Raw genomic sequence first — 20,145 nt, 5'->3', positions numbered from 1 at the left:
TCATGGTGTTAGTGAGAGAGGAAGTTCAAGGACTGATATTCTCTGCCTTGCTGAGTCCAAAGTCTGAAAGAACTTAATTTTAAGAAGTGATTTCTAACAGATAACAAGGAGAAAATTGCCTTTTGTGTCTATGTCTTCATCTCTTTAAATCTTTCTTTAGATTATTTTAAAACAATGCTTAAGAGGACCAGTTTTGTATTTAGCAACACCATAAAGAGTTCTGTTTTAATTTTTACAAAGGATACTTAGTAGAAAACTAAATTTCTCTTTTATACAGATCTAAGACTAAGATGACCATTTAATTTATTGCCCAAACTAGGACTCATTTGTGGGTAAAAGAGAGCATAATTGTTACCCTGGGACCCCAAGCATTTACCTGTGTCTGGTGACTCAGATAGATGCTGAGACCATAAGCACCCAGCATTACAAGCATAGGGGGCTGCACTCCATTCTTAGATGCAAGAATATTTGAGAGCCACTATCTTGTTGGAGGTAGAGGGAGAGTGATTCTATAAATGTATAAACTCCCTAATGAAAGAAAAAGATTCCTTAGAACTGATCTTATATAATTATCAATCCTATATATTCACATTAAATGTCGCAATTCATATTATCATTGCCAAATTAAAGGAATGAATTTTCCTATTCTATTCTATGCAAAATTAAAAAGGACTTGCTCTTCTGAGAAGTTTATACTTTGATGTTGTTGCCCTTATCAGCAGGATCAAGTTTTTAATTTTTTTTAACAAGTTAGTTTCAGAACAGTCAAGGTGATAGCAGAGTCTACCATGGAGTGAAGGGGAGTGGAGAGAGGGCGGGGAGACTGTTGATATCTGGCAGATCAGCTGTAGGTTAAAAAAATTGCTGGAAAGTCGGAGGTGAGGGTGAAGGTACAATGAGGAAGAAAACTCTGGTAGAATCCACACAACTGTGGATCATTGTGAATGAAGCCCCCTAGACAGTGGTTGCCCAGGATCCATGTGGGGCAGTTTGCTAAATAATGAGGCCATTGCCTGAGAAGAGGAGTAAGAGAGAAGTACTTTATTTTATTTTTTTTAATTTTAATTTTGTATTGTTATTCAATTACAGTTGTGTGCCTTTTCTCCCCATCCCTCCACCCCACCCCATCTGAACCCCCCTCCCTCCCCTACCTCCACCCTCCCTCTTGATTTTGTCCATGTGTCCTTTATAGTAGTTCCTGTAATCCCCTCTCCTCACTGTCCCCTCCCCACTCCCCCCTGCCCATTGTTAGATTGTTCTTAACTTCAATGTCTCTGGTTATATTTTGTTTCCTTTTTTTTCTATTTATTATGAATAGAAGAAAAAAGGAAACAAAATATAACCAGAGACATAATAAATAGGAGAGAAGTACTTTAAAAACGGTATTAGTTTAGAGACCCTCCTTGGCCATCACCTCCCATGAGATCAAGATTTTTAACCACACGGGTTGAGAATTCATCAAATACTTAACAACTGCTTTTGCTTCTTTGGGGGCAGGAAGGCTGCCAATTATCGGTTAGCAGGCACCATTACTGAGACTGAGATTAATATTCTAATTTTTTTTAACTTCAAAATTCCTTATGTTTGTTTATGAAGCACAAAACTTTAAATTGTTAGTAAACTCCAGAAAGGTAAAAGACAGTGGGGCTTGAGCATAAAGTAAAGTAGCCACAGCAGCTGTAGAAAGAGAAAATAGAACAGAAATAATTTATTACAAGGGTAGAATTGCATATAGTTCTATTTCTTTTATTTTCCTTATTCAGGCAACAGTATACAGGCTGTCATATGCAGGGAGTTTGTGTCTTTATTAATTCTCACTTAGTCTTATTTGTAGTCTACATAAATTCACTACTATTTACTTCATTTACTGCAAAGCTCTTCTTCCTTAATAAAACTCTGGCTTTGCTTTTGCCTCAGAAACTACTCCAGGGGCCTCTGGCTTCCCTCCACCCAGTTTTCTCATAAAACCTCTCTTCCATTTTTCTATTCCTTAAAATATGTTTGGGTTTCTTTTTCTAAGAGTATTCAAGCAACAGAAGAGAAGCAGCCAAGGCTTATGCTTCAGAAACATCAAAGCAGTGGTTCCCAATTTTCCTGGTAGTCTGCAGGCCCTTACCTTTGAGTGGGAGGCGGGGAGCAGAAGTGGGCGTGAGAATTCTTTCACTGCCTTTTAAAGTTTTTATATACAGACAAGAGAAAAGGTTGCTTTTCTAATTTTGTTTTGAATTTTCCCTCAATTGCTGCTTGGAGATACAGCTAAAATTTTTCAAATCAGAGAACCCAAGTTAGATCTGGCAACCTTAACAGAACTTGAATATTTGAAGACAGGCAGGGCTCTGTCTTCATGGCCATCAAGAGCCCTGTGTTTGCAGAGCTACTTACACTTAGGCCTGTTCTCCGAAGCACAACAGACCTGTCAAGTTTCCATCATACAAACTGAGAAGATACTTGCAATTCAGAAACATGTACATTTTGCAGGGGATCACAGAATCTGCAATTCTCTCCCTAAAAGCAACTAATCTTTATATGCTTATAGATAAAATATTCAGTTGAATATTGAAAAAGAAAACAATTTAAAAACCTTAGGATAAATAATATTTGGAGAGTAAACTATTAAGTTAATCTACCATTTGAGCAAAATGACAAATTTAGACTCTCTTGAAATTATTTGACCCATTTATTTGATCAGGAATGTTTGCCAGGTCATTTTATTTTGATAACTAATAAAAACCTTTTTTTCTTTTTATTGTCTTAAGTTCCAATGATACAATTCTGGTAAATAATACAATTATTATTTATAATTCTGATAAATTACACAATTCCAGTAAATTATACAATTTTTTGTCTGGTGACCAGCTCACCGTCTTACCTGTTGAAATGATGAGTAAAGAGTGGACGTACCCCAGCCAGCTGTGCAGTCAGTCCAAGTGTCGTCCTGATAGGGCAGTGGCACGGGTCTGACCTCCTGTCAGGGCACAGCAAGAAGTCAACTAACGAGTGCATAAATAAATGGAACGACAAATCGACATTTCTCTCTCTCTCTGTCTCTCTCTCTGTCTCTCTCTCTGTCTCTTTCTCTCCCCCCCTTCTCTCTCTAAAAAGCAATAATAAAAAAATGAATCTGAAATATAATACTTGTAGCAGGGAGGAAAATAACTTTTCCTCTGCCCTTCTTGAGTTCTTGACTGAGACTGTTGTAATAAAAGACAGGTTAAAGAGAGAAAAACAGGTTATTAACATGTATATCTTATGTATACATGATTGATAACCAGGGAAAAATCAGTAACTCTCTGAGATAGCCTAAGCCACTGGCTTAAATGACACCTTCAACTAAAGAGAAAAGAAAGAAAGGTATGGGGTGACCACTTATGGGGAAGTTACCAGGAAAAGCAGGGTAAACAAAGGTAAGGTTTGTTACGTAGATTTAAATCAGCACCTTCTCCATTGATAAGATTCTCTTTGGGACTCTCTGAGCTTCCTGGACTTCCTGGAAGTCTATTTCCTTTGCCAGATCGGGGAAGTTCTCCTTGATTATTTGTTCAAATAAGTTTTCAATTTTTTGTTCTTCCTCTTCTCCTTCTGGCACCCCTATAATTCGGATGTTGGAACGTTTCAAGATGTCCTGAAGGTTCCTAAGCCTCTCCTCATTTTTCCGAATTCTTGTTTCTTCATTCTTTTCTGGTTGGATGTTTTTTTCTTCCTTCTGGTCCACACCATTGATTTGAGTCCCAGTTTCCTTCGCATCACTACTGGTTCCCTGTACATTTTCCTTTGTTTCTCTTGGCATAGGCGTCATTTTTTTCATCTACTTTTCAAACAAATTCAACCAATTCTGTGATCGTCTTGATAACCAGTGTTTTGAACTGTGCATCCCATAGGTTGTCTATCTCTTCCTCGCTTAGTTGTATTTTTTCTGGAGCTTTGAAGTGTTCTGTCATTTGGGCCATTTTTTTTTTTTTGTGGAGTTCATCATCACCAAGCCATTATTATATGAAATGTTAAAGGGACTTATCTAAGAAAAAGAAGATAAAAAATATGAACAGTAAAAATGACAGCAAACTCACAGTTATAAACAACCACACCTAAAACAAAAACAAAAGAAAACTCAGCAAACAACTAGAACAGAAACAGAACCACAGAAATGGAGATCACATGGAGGGTTATCAATAGGGGATTGGGAGGGGGAGAGAGTGGGGGAAAGGTACAGAGAATAAATAGCATAAATGATAGGTGGAAAATAGACAGAGGGAGGGTAAGATAGTCTAGGAAATGTAGAAGCCAAAGAACTTATAAGTATGACCCATGGGCATGAACTATGGGGGGGGAATGTGGGAGGGAGGGGGTGGGCAGGATGGAGTGGAGTGAAGGGGCGGAAAAGGGACAACTGTAATAGCATAATCAATAAATATATCAAAAAAAAAGATTCTCTTGTGATGTAGTCATCCTTCTCTTCCTTCTAGGTAAAGGAGAAACCTTAAAAATGGAGATTTCCTTTATAAATGTAAATGTCCCTTATAAAAGTTTAACTTCTCTGTTTTCAGAGCTTCTCCTGCATCTGCTGTTTCTCAAAATAATCCTTATGCCAAAGAGGCATATTTCAGTGTGGCATATTCTGCTACCCTTAGGTATTTTCTTTCTTTTAAAGAAATTTTTGAGATAAAATTCTCTTAGCATTAAATTCACCATTTTTGCCCTGGCCAGTGTGACTCAGTTGATTGGCCGTCCTATACACCAAAAGGTTGGGGGTGCGACTACAAGCAGGGCACACAGCTAGGTTGTGGGTTCAATCAATGGTCAGGGCATAAATGGGATACAAGTCAATGTTTCTCTGTTACACTGATGTTTCCTTTTATCTTCCCTTCCTCTCTCTCTAAAATCAATAAATGTATTTAAAAAAATTTTTGCCCTGGCCATTGTTGCTCGATTGGTAGGACTGTCATCCCATACACCGAAAAGTTATGGGTTCAATTGTCGGTCAGAGCACATACCTAGGTTATGGGTTCAGTCCCCCTTTGGGACATGAAACATTGATTGGCAGGCAACCAATCCATGTTTCTCTCTCACATTAATGTTTCTCTTTCCCTTCTTCTCCCTCTAAAAACAATGAAAAAATGTCCTTGAGTAAGATAATTTTTTTTAAATCAGCATTTTAACAATTTAAGTGTAAAATTCAGTGATTTTTAGTATATTTATGATATTGTAAAATTTTCACCAATATCTGATTTCAGAATCGCTCCATCACCCCAATAAGAAGCATGCCCCTTCCAATTTTCCCCTCTCCCTATCCCCTGGCATCCATTAATTTACTCTGTACGTATGGATTTGCATATTCTGGGTATTTCCTATAAAGAGAATCATGTAATATGGAGCCTTTTGGGCCTGTCTTCTTTCACTTAGCAAAATGTTTTATTATGAAGCAAGGTCTGTTCATGTTGTAGCATGTATCAGTATCATTCAGTATTATGGCTGAATATTCCATTGTTTGGGTGTAGCACATTCCTCATTAACTGATGGATATTTGTGATGTATCCACTTTTTGGCTATTATGAAAAATACTATTATATGTATACAAGGTTCTGTGTGAACATGTGTCCTTGGGTATATACCTAGGAATGGAATTGCTGGTTCATTTGTGACTCTATATTTAGCTTTTTGAGAACTGCCAAACTTTCCACACCAGTTGCCTCATTTTACATTCCCACCCGCACTGCATAGGGTTTCAATTGTGATTTTGATATGCATTTCCCTAATGACTTATGATGTTGAGCATCTTTTCATGTGCTTACTGCCATTTGTATGTCTTTCTTTCTTTCTTTCTTTCTTTCTTTTTTTTGAGAAATGTCTATTCAAACCCTTTGCCCATTTTATAATTGGGTTGCATTTTATTGTCGAGTTCTAAGAGATCTTTATTCTGGATACTAGATGCTTATCAGATGCACCTTTTGCCAATATTTTCTCCCATTCTGTGTGATGTCTTTTTATTTTCTTGATAGTTTTCTTTGACACACAAAAGTTTTTAATTTTGATAAACTCCAATTTATCTATTTTTGTTGTTGCTTATGCTTTTAATATCACATTTAAGAAACTGTTAACTAACCCAAGGTCTTAAAGATTTACACCTGTGTTTCTTTCTGAGAATTGTGTAGTTTTATCTCTTACATTAAATGTTTGACCTCTTTTAGGCTCATTTTTATAAATGGTCCAAACTCAGTGTTTTGCATATGGGAATCCAGTTGTCCCAGAACCATTTATTGAAAAGACTTCTTTCATCTAGAGAACCAAGATGGCGGCGTAGGTAGACACACTGCGCCTCCTCGCACAACCAGAACCGACAGAGAATCAAACAGCAAGGGGGACCAACACCAAGGAAACAGAAAATAATCATTCATCCAGACTGGTAGGAGGGGCGGAGACGGCACTGGGGTGGAGAGGACTCGCGTGGCTGTGGCTGGACTGAGACTGGCGGAGTGTGGGACAAATGGCGCAGGCAGTCCGAGCACTAGCAGACCCTGCGGTCCCACATTTGCACAGATAAACACAGAGGGCCGGACTCAGAGTGGCGGAGAGTGGGGCAGGCAGAGCGGCGGGTAGCACCTTGCGGCACCACATTCGCCCACAGATAAACCGGACGAACGGCTGGCAGCGAAGCAGACCGCTGCGCAACCCAGGGCTCCAGCTCGGGGAAATAAAGCCTCAAACCTCTGATTGAAAGCGCCCCTGGGGGTTGGGGCGGCAGGAGAGACTCCCAGCCTCACAGGAGAGGTTGTTGGAGAGACCCACAGGGGCCTAGAGTGTGCACAGGCCCACTTACTCGGGAACCAGCACCAGAGGGGCCCAGTTTGATTGTGGGTAGCGGAGTGAAAGACTGAAATCCGGAGGAGAGTGAAGCGGGCGCCATTGCTCCCTCTCGGCCCCGCCCCCACGTACAGCATCATAGCGCAGCGACCAGCATTACCCCGCCCCCGGTGAACACCTAAGGCTCCGCCCCTTAAAGTAACAGACGCGCCAAGACAAACAAACAAAAAAAATGGCCCAAATGACAGAACACTTCAAAGCTCCAGAAAAAATACAACTAAGCGACGAAGAGATAGCCAACCTATCGGATGCACAGTTCAAAGCACTGGTTATCAATATGCTCACAGACTTGGTTGAATCTATTCGAAAAACAGATGAAAAAATGAAGCCTATGCTAAGAGAAACAAAGGAAAATGTTCAGGGAACCAATAGTGATGAGAAGGAAACTGGGACTCAAATCAATGGTATGGACCAGAAGGAAGAAACAAACATTCAACCAGAAAAGAATGAAGAAACAAGAACTTGGAAAAATGAGGAGAGGCTTAGGAACCTCCAGGACACCTTGAAACGTTTCAACATCCGAATTATAGGGGTGCCAGAAGGAGAAGAGGAAGAACAAAAAAATTGAAAACTTATTTGAACAAATAATGGAGAACTTCCCCGATCTGGCAAAGGAAATAGACTTCTGGGAAGTCCAGGAAGCTCAGAGAGTCCCAAAGAAGCTGGACCCAAGGAGAAACACAACAAGACACATCATAATTACATTACCCAAGATTAAACGCAAGGACCTACGTCCAAGATTACTGTATCCAGCAAAGCTATCATTTAGAATGGAAGGGAGGATAAAGTGCTTCTCAGATAAGGTCAAGTTGAAGAGGCTCATCATCACCAAGCCCTTATTATATGAAATGTTAAAGGGAGTTACCTAAGAAAAAGATCAAAAATAGGAACAGTAAAAATGACAGCAAACTCACAGTTATTAACGACCACACATAAAACAAAAACGAGAGCAAACTAGGCAAACAACTAGAACATGAGGGTTGTCAATAAGGGAGTGGGAGGGGGAGAGGGGGGTAAAGGTACAGAGAATAAGTAGCATAGATGATAGGTGGAAAATAGACAGGGGGAGGGTAAAAATAGTGTAGGAAATGTAGAAGCCAAAGAACTTATAAGTATGACCCATGGACATGAACTATGGGGGGGGAATGTGGGAGGGAGGGGGGTGGGCAGGATGGAGTGGAGTGGGGGGGGAAATGGGACAACTGTAATAGCATAATCAATAAATATGTTTAAAAAAAAAAAAAAGACTTCTTTCTTTTTTCATTGGTTTTGGCATCCTTGTCAGAAAATCAATCAAACATAGATTAATGGTATTGTTTTCAAAATCTTTATTCTGTCAGGTTGATCTGTATGTCTGTCCTTATGCCAGTACCACACTGTTTTGATTAATGTAGCTTCATAGTAAGGTTTAAAACCAGGAAGTGTGAGTCCTCCAAATTTGTTCTTTTTCAAGGTTGCTGAAGCTATTCTGGGTCCCTTGCATTCCTATTTGAATTTTAGATTCAGATTGTCCTTTTTTCCAAAAGAAACAGTGAGAATTTTGATAAGGATTACTCTGAAACTGTAAAGCAATTTGGGAAGTATTGCCATCTTAACAATATTAAATCTTTCAATCCACAGACACAGAATCCCTTTCTTAGATAGGAAGGGATCCAAGTTGTCTTTAATTTCTTTCAACAATGTTTTATAGTTGTCAGTGTACAAGGCTTATACTTCTCTTGGTAAATTTATTTCTTAAGTATTTTGTTGTTTTTAATGCTATTATAAATGAAATTGTTTTTGTAATTGCATATTTTGATTGTTCATTGCTGGTGTAAAGGGAATACTACCCTGGTTTTTGTATATTGACTTTATGTCCTGCAATTTTGCTAAATTTGTTTATTAATTCTGATATTTTTTGCATATGGATTCCGTAGACTTTCTTTTTATAAGATCATGTCATCTACAAATACAGATAGTTTTCTTTCTTCCCTCCTTTTTCTCTTTTATTTATATTTTATTCTCATTCCACCCTCTCCCGTTTGGCAGTCATCAGTTGGGTCTCTACATCTATGGGTCTATTTCTGTCTTGTTTTGTTTATTTGTTTATTTTGGGGTTTTTAGATTCTACATACAAATGAAATCATGTGGTATTTTTCTCCATCTGACTTATTTCACTTAGCATAATGCCCTCTAAGTCCGTCCGTGTTGTCAGAAGTGGCAAGATTGCATTCCATTTTATTGCTCATTAGTATTTCATTATATATATATATCGTATGTCACATGTTCTTTATCCATTTATCTGTTAATGGGCATATAGGTTATTTCTGTATCTTCTCTATAACTACTAAATTTGCAGTGAACATAAGGGTGCATATATCTTTGCAAATTAGTGTTTTGGTTTCTTCAGATAAATACCCAGATGTAGAATTCCTGGATCATATGGCAGCTTTATTTTAAATTTTTCAAGGAACCTCCATACTGTATTCCTTACTTGTTGCACCAATTTACAATCCCACCAACAGTACATTAGAGTTCTCTTTTCTCCACATCCTCAGCAGTCCTTGTTTGTTGATTTACTGATGATAGCGATTCTGACAGGTGTGAGGTGACACCTCATTGTGGTTTTTAATGTTCACTTCTCTGGTGAACAGTGAGGTTGAGCATCTTTGTATATGTCTATTGGCCATCTGTATGTTCTCTTTAGAGAAATGTCTTTTCAGGTCTTCTGCCCATTTTTTAATTGGATTGTTTGATTTTATTTTGGTGTTGAGTTGTATAAGTTCTTTATAAATTTTGGCTATTAACACCTTATTAGGTATATCATTGGCAAATATGTTCTCCCATTTGGTAGCTTGGTCCTGTTTTTGTTGATGTTTTCCTTTGCTCTGCAAAAACTTTTAGTTTGATGTAGTCCCACCTGATATTTTTTCTTTTCTTTTTCTTCCCCAAGGGACAGATCCAAAATGATATTGCCAAGAGCAATGTCAAAGAGTTTACTGCCTTTATATTCTTCTAGGAGTTTTATGGTTTCAGGTCTTATATTTATGTTTGTAGTTCATTTTGTACTTATTTTTATATATGGTATAAGACAGCCCAATTTCATTTTTTTGTATGTGTCTGGTTTTCCCAACACCATTTATTGAAGAGACTGTCTTTATCTCACTGTATATCCTTGCCTCCTTTGTCATAGGTTAATTGACCATAAAGCATATTCCTTCCTTCCTTACCAGATGCTATCTATTTCTGTTTCTTACCCTATTGCCAACTTTTGGTTTCTTCTATTTTCTCTTTCGTTTTCTATTCTGTATTTCTTTTATCACCAATCTAATATTTATTATTTACTTCCTTAGCTTACTTTGTGTTTAGTTTGTTCTTTTTTGTAGTTCCTTAAGATGTAAATAATAGGTGATTGATTTGAGATCTTTCTCCTACACATGGGCTATGTGTCTGTATGGCTCATAATTTGTTGTTGAAACTTGGAGATTTTGAATATTGTAATGTGGAAACTTAAAATCAGATTCTACCTCTTCCCCAAAGGTTTGTTTTTGCTACTTTTTTAGTTGTTTTTTGTTTGTTTCTTTAGTAACCATTCCAAACTAAGTCTGTAGTCTGTGTTCTTTCTCAAGTGTGACCACTGAAGTCTGCATTTCTTTACCTAAGTGGTCAGCTAGTCATTAGGTAGATATTACTTAAACTTTGTGAAATGTAAAATATCTCTCCACTTTTGTAGAGAAACTCTGGGTATGTGTTGGGGAAGGTTTTCAAACTCAATCAGGCAGTTTGCAACTCTGCCTTAGCGATCACTTACTGCTTGCTCAAAGTCCCAAGGTCAAGCCTTTCCTGGGCATGTGCACAGTACTGGGCGTGTGCGTGGCTTTCTGAATTCCCAGGAGTACGTCTGAGCTTTTCAAACCCTAAATCTTCAAAGCATTTCATTCTCCAGCCGTTCCTCCCAAGCTTCTTGTTTAGTCTACTATTTGCTGTTATCCACTTAACATTTGCCCATAAATATTTTCCACAAAAGGCTTCAGGTAACAACTTTAACACTAGGTGCATTCCCAGTTTGGTGAGGAAAAGAGAAGATTTTGAGCCAATCTTTCCAGTGAGCCATCCAGACAAGACAAAACAAGTAATTAAATATATCCTGCTCCCTCTGGAACTATTAGCCTAGGTCAAGACTACAACTGAACTAGAAAACAGTGGATGGAACCAGGATAAGTTAAAATGCCTCAAAGTTCACTACTGTCAATTCAGCTGATATTCTCAAATAAGTACTTTCTAGGTTATTTAGTTTCCAGAGTTCCAAAAACAGTTGATTATGAGGTTTTGCCTGTTTTGCCATTATTTTTGTGGTGGTGCTGGGCTTTTAAAGTTCCTTCACCATTTTTGCTGACATTGCTGTCTCTGTAATATTTTCTTTTTTAATTAGAATATTGCTTTAATGGTTAACTTAAATGTATTGCATTTGTGGTATGGTTAATTTTAAACATAAGGGAAATATTAGGGGGCTTGGGTCTATGATGAAAACTATTAGACCTGTACCTGAAATGGGGTATGTGTGCACAGTCTTTTAAATGCTTCCTAAAACTGAGAATTTTGGCCATTGTGCACATTTACAACAGTGAAAAGTCTGAGAGGAACAAGTATAACACAAAAAAGAATAATTTAGAAAGCGGGGGCAGGGGGGTGGAAATTGTAAAGCATGTAAATGTAAATGTAAACACATTCCGCGTATGTTTGACCCAATGTCAGAGGGTGCGATGACAGGAAAAGATAAGCTAGAGGAATTTCACTCTTTTACAGTGAGAATGGAGGAGAGATAGAAAACGCAGGGCAGGAAGTAATCAGCTAGCCAAGGAGCCCAATAGCACTGTAGCAGTGAACCTCAACTTAGTAACTGTATTCCTATAATTGTCATGTGCTAGGGCCCTTTTTTAAGTTTAAAACTGAAATTTGAAAATCCTTTACATATCTACATAGGGGGCATGCATTTTTAAACTATACTCTGTCATTTTTAAATCAAATTATGTTGATTCTTTTCCTTTGTTGTTATTGTGTGTATGTTGTTTTGTGGTTTTTATGGTAGCAAGGAGCTGTACCTCCAGCCACTTCGGTTCCTCCTGTTGCTGGGGCCCCATCTGTTGGACAACCAGGAGCAGGATTTGGAATGGTGAGTGACAACCTGTGCTAAAAATTGTAACTGACATTTCTAAGGCCTTTGCCAAATCCCAGATTAAAAAGTACTGATCTAGAATATAGTTCTTCCCAAAATGCAGTAAAGTAAAACTTAAAAAGTTAAGTCATCTGCTTTAGATATTAATAGTCTACCCATGACATGATAAAGTCACCTATAAAATACTTACAATTGTTTCTATCAAAATAATTTCTGCAGGCCCTGGACAGGTGGCTCTATTAATTGGAGTGTCATCCCATACATTGAAAGGCTGTGGTTTTCTGATCCCCAGTCAGGGCACCTACCTAGGTTGCTTGTCTAATCCCTGGGCAGGCCACATATGGGAGGCAACCGATTGATGTTCTTCTCCCATATTTCTGTCTGTCTGCCTGTCTCTGTCTCTCTCTCCCCCCAACTCTTCTCCTACTCCAACCTCCCCCTCTCCGTCTCTCCCTTCCTCTTTCTCTAATAAAAATATATCCTCGGGTGGTGATTTAAAAATAATAATTATTTCTATAGTATATTGTTATATTACTTTTGGAGTAATTTTATCAAATATATTCTAAACACAATCAAAATCAACTCATAATCATTGTACTAGAACTTTTCACTTACCACTTTTATCACTAGCAAATTTTAGGGCCATCTTCCTTAAAGAAAAAAGTTTTTATCTTTTCAAGAATTATGCTTACAGGAGACAAATAAACAATGACAAAGCCTGGTTGGGACAAAGATGCTGTGTGGCCAGCCAGGCTGCTGCTGCACCTCAGCGATTCTCTGCCTTCTGCCAGCTTCCCAGCACCCATCATTCAAAATTTCAAATTACACTTTCTCACAGACTTGGAGTCTTCAAAATTTTCAGAAATACATTAAAGACATAAATATCAGGGCACTGCCATAGTGGGCTGCACAGATGCTGTGAACTGCTCTTCCTTTTCAGCCTCCTGCTGGGCCAGGCATGCCCATGATGCCTCAGCAGCCGGCCATGTTTGCACAGCCCATGATGCGGCCGCCCTTTGGAGCTGCAGCGGTGCCTGGCACCCAGGTCAGTGTAAATGTCCACAAAATAATGACATTGATTTATACATATAAAACCGTCGTGTGGAAAACTTTTGAAAAATGTTTTGTCCTAATATAACCCTGATATCTATTGTTTCAGAAGTAATAAAGTAAGGTTTAGAGGAAAATGATAGAAATGACTACCTAAAGTCCCTCTGTTCCTCTCCTACTTAATTCAGAATGGTTCCTGAGAACAGCCAGGCATTTAAAGTATTTATGCATGTATTCCAGAAAAATTAGTACCTCTGATCCATAGTTTTACTTTGTGTTCCCAGACTTAGCCAAATTCAAGTTTAGGGGCCTAGTGAGTTTGCCACACTGCAGAGCCTGAGGGCACGGTCCCCAAAGACCACCCTCACTTCAGACACCAGCTACAAGTTTGGGAGTCCCATGGGCCACCTGCACTTCAGATCAGCTGCCTATAAATGTGAGAGTTCCCAGGACCACCCTCAAACTATACAATTTCCTAGTATGACTCCAAGAACTTGGGAAGGCACTATACTTAAAGTTACAGTTTTATTATAGTGAAAGGATACAAATTAGATCCAGCCAAAATAAGAGATACATAGGGTAAATTCTGAGAGGGTTCTAAGCATGAAGCTTCTTTGTCCTCAGGGAGGTGTCACCCACCTGGCATTGATGTGTGACAATATGCAATATTGACAGCCTGGGAAGCTCACCGGAGCCTCCGTGTGCAGTTTTCATTATATAGCAATGATTGATTGAGTAATTGCCCGTGTGGTTGAACTTAATCTATGCACCCTCCCCACTCCCTAAAGTTCAGAGTGATATGTGACCCAAAGACCCAACTCTCAAATCACATGGTTGGTTTTTCTGTCATGGCTAGCCCCCACTCCCCCCAATCTTGGTTTATCTTCTTAGCATAAACTATCAGGTGTTGCTTTCAAGAATCCACCCCTAATAACAAAGACATTCCTGTCGATTGGGAATTCCAAGAGTATAGAGGTTACCTACCATGATCCAGGATGAAGGGCAAAGCTCTCTTTCGGTGGGGCCGAATATCTTACTAAACATTGTGCTTCCTTCATTAACAAAGGTGCTAAAACATGTGCACATTGTAGAGCTGTTTTTGCTGCTAATAGTGATAGTCATTCTGATGAGTCACCTTTCTTGATTCCACTTGTAAATTGCCTGGTGGAGAACCAAAGAGGTTTTCACCATGAGAAAGTGACTGGGATAGAGACAGAGCACCAAGTTATCATTTTCCCAGCTTGCTGAGCAAGTTGAAACAAACAACTCAAATCCATTTTAACAATACCAGTAAATGGTTTTGCTGCTATGTTTTTAACTTACCAATTGGGTATTTATTATTGTCTTATCCACAGAATTCCTACTGTAAACTTTATGAATGTACATCAACCCCCTCTGCTTCCTTGAAGCATCTCTAAATCCATTTTCTACCTTTTCCCAAAATTTGCTTTCAACTTTTTTACTTTAGTCCCTCAAAAGCCACAGTGACTGGGAGAGAGAATGGTAGGTGTTTAAACAGTTAAATTTAAATGTGAAAAGCCTTGGCCTTCAAGGCCATAACTACAAAGCATTATCTTCATGAGAAATTTTTTAGTCTTCTCTGAGACTAATGAACCCTCCCTGGAGTTGTTTTGGGGGAGATTGAGGAAGGTTTGGGGGGTAATAGTGGAGTTAAATTCTATCTAGATATATTTAAACTATGAGCAGGATCTCATTTTCAGGAGTGTTACCTTGATGGTTGAATATACCCATGATTATTTACCACCTTTTTGAAAAAAAGGAAGGATGTTTCTATTTTTATGAACTTAAAAGAATGTCACTAAGATTTTTAAAATCTTACGGTATTTGATGTGCTGAGACCTTTACAAATAAATTAATAAACATTATAATTTAAGGTAGTTGTTTTCTTGCACAATACCATTGTTACACAGTATCAATTTAGTTACTTAATTCAAAGAATAAGCTTGAAAAATAGATATGATGAAAACAGTGTTTTAATCATTTAATCCAATTCATAGTAATTTAGGAAATGGTATGCCAATTTTTAGATTGTTTATCCTATATCAGAGATGAAGCATAGCTTATTATACTGGAGAGTGAAATAAACATGACTGTGTGGCTTCAGAAAACAAAACAACTTTTCATCTTTGTTGTGCAGTCTGGGCAATGCCGTTATTCCTCGGTTGGTATCATGATGTTATCATCATCTCACCTAATTACTAATTATGGATCAGTCCTGGAGTTTCTTATCTTCCACACAACTTCACCCCTTATACTTACTTTTCCTGATCTTTCTGTAAAGTATGAATCAAATTTTTTAAGTGGAAATTTGACTGATAGATTCTGCAGTCAGTGAGTAGTTTCTGGACATAGTAACAAATGTTAAAATCCTTACTTCTGGAGCTCTGTTTAATGGACCAGTAAAGATGTACATCCCTGCCCCACAGTCCCAGATTTCTGAGATTTCCATCATATTATAAGCATAGAAGATTAATCAGACTCAAAGACTTACATTAGTTATTATTCTACATAGACTATGTGACCTTTTTCAAGGCCTTGTACCCTAACATTCCTGCAAAAGCCTGCTCCCAGAACTTATTTATATAATACAATTAATTAGGTATCAATTAAACAGAAACAAGGTAAATTAATTCTTTGCTGCTTTTGCTGCAAGCTCAGTCTGATCACGTCCTATAGTATTTAATAAATTAGTCTTTTCTGCAATCTGGACAAGCAATATTGGAATATAGTGACATTCATAACTAGAAAACTATTTGCTCATCTGAAACAAGCAGTGCCCCAAACTTGACTGATTTTCACTTAAAATACTTTATATGAAATCCTAGTATATTTAGCTAATAATTTTAAGTAATTTTTATTTCTGCAAACTATTACTTTTCCATTTTTCCTTCAAACTCACTATAAAAGTGCTCATGTGATTCCTTTATTAGTTTAGTGGTACTATTAATGGAAAGTCAAATGCTTTTGTACAGAGAAATTGATTGTCTTGTTTTTACTGTGTATTCATAATATCTTTATGTGACTAGTTTTTCACGTCTTCTCTAACTCATATCCATATTGTTCTACCAGAGTCCTCAAATTTTCCTTTGGCTACATCTGCTGTGAAAGACTTTCAAGAAAGCCAAATATCATTTGAAGTGTATTTTACAAATCCAAAATTAAACACAACACTGTGACTAAGTAGAAGAAAGTAGATTTTGTAAACCCTTAGCCATCTAATCTTCTGCATGTTTGTTTTCTGTGGTATGTGCTCTGCCTAATGCTTATCTATTGCTTTCTGTTTCTGCTCTCTTGGGCTGGCTTTTCCCCATTAGCTTTCTCCAAGCCCTACACCTGCCACTCAGAGTCCCAAGAAACCTCCAGCAAAGGACCCATTAGCGGATCTTAACATCAAGGATTTCTTGTAAACAATTTAAGGTATCTAATATTGAGCTTTTCCTGTGGGCTTCTAATAATTACCTATGCGATGCTTAGCTGTTTCAGGTATGGTATTTGTACTTCTATGTTTTTAATACATGTATATAATAATAATGAGTGTATTTTTAAATCAATGCTAAAAGCTATTAATGAATTATCAATTATTTTTTAATCTTACTTAATTAATAAAACTAATAGGAAGACAAATCTCCAAATTTTCCTTAGACCAGAAAACAGATATTATATTGGTAAAGCAAAATTCAAGCTACTTGGTAAATTGTGACTGGAATGTATAGAAAGGTAACATTTCAAATATTGCACTTGCAAATCACCTAAGAATATATTTGGCTACATATCATATTTTTATTTTGTTTAGTCTTTCTTGCTTCATCAAATAAAACTTAGATTATTACCCTTTGCTTTTCTATATTCAAGCAAAATATTAAATTTTAACATTCTAGTTTTAAATCCTACTATGATTTATGAAATGATTAATAGTAAATGTATGAAAGGCAGCTGATGAAAGGAAAAGTTCACTATTAACCGCAGCACCTCACACAGTGAGTAGGTTCTCAACAAGTACTTGCTGGGTGTGGATGAACCGGAATCACGCTGCCTTCCACTTACACAGTACTTTCCTTGCTCACTTCACAGTCATTAATTCTTTCATCTTCTCTGTAGGAGATCACACCCCGTGACATAAACTAGCCAGCTCTCTTAGTCTCCACTTCACAGCTACAGGGACTGGTTCTTGGCATCAAGTGGTTAGCCCCAGGTCCCACAGGAAGAGCAGAGTGTTGAAGTTTCAGACCACTGCCCAGTGTTATTTTTATTATACCTCTATGTCCGTATATTTTTAAATTTTCTCTAATGCCTACTAAGATTTTTGAGTTTCTGCTTTATGATTTTTTCTTATAAAAGGTTGATAATTTGTCATTTTAAGACCTTGACGTCTAAGCCAAGTAATTTCTCTTGTGCCTTTTATCTTCCACTTCGGGTGGCCTGGACCAGTGTAGGCGTTAAGTGAGACAATGAGTACTTCTTTTAGCAATTGTTTCAGGAGTGACTAAGGACACTACACAGGGCAGCCTCTTATCTGCCTCCTACTCAGTAAGCATTGCTCTCATTGTATGTCAAGAATGCTGATAAATACCCAACAGAGATCCTGGAGACAGTGCCTACCCTCAGAGATTCATAGTCAAGAGGGAGGCGCATACCGAATATTTTGTGAAGAAGAGTTACCCACAGGGCTCAGCCTTAACACACCAGGAAAGGTTTCTTGGCAAAGATGACTGGTGAAGCTTGGATTAGCCAAGGAGATACGTGGGAAGTAGTGTAAGTGAAGGCATTGAATCACTGGAAATATCTCCTTTCTCTTTGATTTTGTCACTTGTTCAGCTGTTCAGTGACACATTGAACACCATAACTAAAAATTAATAATAATAATAATAATAATAATAACAGTGGAAGTCACTGCCATTTCCTTTTTTCACTTCTCTATTATAAAGGTTAGCTGTTCTTAATTAAAACTGAATGTCTTGCTACTAAGATTTTTAAGTATCCAAATTCCAAAATTTTGCTGATATAATTTTTTACTAAAACAAAACTATACATTAAAAGGTTTTTTTAATTTTTTCCTGGCTGAAATTTTAAGCTTCTTTTAAAGAATAGTGAAAAGTTTATAAATGTGAATTTGGTAATACAGAAACCTTTTGTGTAAATTTTTTTTTACTACCTGTAAAGTAAAATTGCAAGGGAGGGAAAATGTTTGAGGAGTATATAATATTGCTTTTTAATTCAAGTGCTTTTTATCTTTACAGCTGCAATTTTTGTGACTGAATAGGAAAAAATAATAATGAGTTTGGAGACTTCAAATAAGATTGATACTCAGCGTTACAAAGTGAGCCACCAGTACCAAACCCAATGCTTACTCATGACTTCTCTGCCGGAATGTGTAGCACAGCTGTGAAAGTGAACATTAGGAATGTGTACTACCGTAGTTGTTATCCCGCTCTCAGAATTGTAGTGTGTTTGGGTTATTTGTGTGTTGTATGGCGTAAACAATGAATGGTTATTTCTGACGCCCTCAGTGCTTTTCTGGACCTTGCCCATGGACGGGTGATGCACCTGTCGTGTGGTGAGCCATTTGGAAAGATGTGTCTGTGGTTTTAAAGGTTTCGATGTACATACAACTTTTGGACAAACCTAAACTCTCTCCATAAATTCTCTTTTCTTCTACTTCTGTGTTACACACATAGTGTGATAATGTCAAATAGTCAGGAAAACACTTAAATATATAAAACTTTTTTGGTGTGGAGTACATTTTTCCAATCACAGGAACTTCAACTGCTGTGAGAAATGTTTATTTTTGTGGCACTGTATATGTTAAGAAATTTTATTTTAAAAAATATAAAGGTTAACATCCATGATAAATATTTCTCCTTGAAGCTACCTTATCAAGAATGGAAAAAAAATAACATGAGTATTCCCTATTTAATCACTGCTTTATTAAAATATATATTTTAATTATATTGTCAGGTTTTGCATCTAAATTGACCTATTTATTCATTCTTGATTAAATGCACTGAAAATAAAGGGTCCATTTCTATCATGTTTGTTCAAATGCAACTTGAGATGTGCTATTCAAGTGTTGTTATGAAGACACCCCAAGGTATATCTGTAATTTAAAGATTACTGCAAATATTTTCATTTTATTGTGGATTTTATGTACATCAGTTAATTTAGTATTTCTTTGTGTGTTCTGTAGACTAGTGTTCTTCCATTCCTCAACTGAGCTCAAAGTAGGTTTTGTTGTACCATTGTGATTAGAATTTAAACTAATTCAGAAAATTGTATCCTTTGCTGTACATACTGTATTCTTTAATTTTTAAGTTGTTGTCACCCTGTCTGTGCTGATGGCTTGGCTTAAGATTTTGATGCATACATGAGGTCACTGTTGATCAGTGTTGCTAGCGATAAAAGCATCTTGGGTTGGAAAGGTGTTTGCCTATTTTTCAAATTATTTAATAGGTGTACGGTACCATTTCAAAGTGGTTGTATCTGAATTTATTGTGGGGATAACATACACTGTAATGGGGAAAAATGACCTAAAACCAATTTCAAAATGGCTTTCTTTGTATTTCAGTATAAAAACCCAGTGCATGTATGCCCTCTGAGATGCAATAAACACCTTGAACAAAGAAAATGCAAACATATCTTTCTCTCTGGTTATTTTTTAGGGGAAAAAGTCTCTTTCCAATGACACTCATAGCACATACAAAATATTGAAAATTTAAAAACATTCAGAGTGAAAAATGCTCTCCATGCCAACATAGTTTTGATAATTTTACAATAAATTAAAAACAAGGAAAAAAACAATTTTTTTCAGCTATCATTAAACTTGACACTCTGTGGCTACTGCCAAATAAACTGAAATTCCATATCGCAAAAAATAAGAGGATGAATTTTCTTTTAAAATATGCAATTAAAATCATAATGGTTTTGGGAAAATTCACCATGGAAGTCGAAGAATAATGTGATTTTATGTTATAATTCACTCACACACTTGCATCCATAGTCACTGAGGCACAGAATGTAGATTAGCCTGTTTTAATAAAATTGGGTGACTATATTGACAACAGCTAGGT

General features: G+C 37.2%; 1 protein-coding gene across 5 annotated transcripts in view; it reads left to right on the top strand.

Annotated features, from left to right (window-relative positions):
- Positions 1–19,543, top strand: part of SNAP91 (synaptosome associated protein 91) — a 143,695-nt gene extending 124,152 nt beyond the window's left edge. For all 5 annotated transcript variants that reach the window (XM_053913851.2, XM_053913853.2, XM_053913850.2 and 2 more), the window contains 4 exons: positions 11,924–12,007; positions 12,951–13,055; positions 16,396–16,498; positions 18,319–19,543. In XM_053913851.2, the coding sequence (XP_053769826.1) occupies positions 11,924–12,007; positions 12,951–13,055; positions 16,396–16,488 (282 nt within the window). In that variant the 3' untranslated portion in view covers positions 16,489–16,498; positions 18,319–19,543. The remainder of the gene's footprint in view (positions 1–11,923; positions 12,008–12,950; positions 13,056–16,395; positions 16,499–18,318) is intronic.
- Positions 19,544–20,145: the final 602 nt, after the last annotated feature.

This window comes from Desmodus rotundus, chromosome 11, assembly GCF_022682495.2.
Source record: "Desmodus rotundus isolate HL8 chromosome 11, HLdesRot8A.1, whole genome shotgun sequence".
In the NCBI taxonomy this organism is placed as follows: domain Eukaryota; kingdom Metazoa; phylum Chordata; class Mammalia; order Chiroptera; family Phyllostomidae; genus Desmodus; species Desmodus rotundus.
The sequence above is the reverse complement of the archived record's forward strand: the minus strand, read 5'-3'. Positions and strand labels throughout refer to the sequence as shown.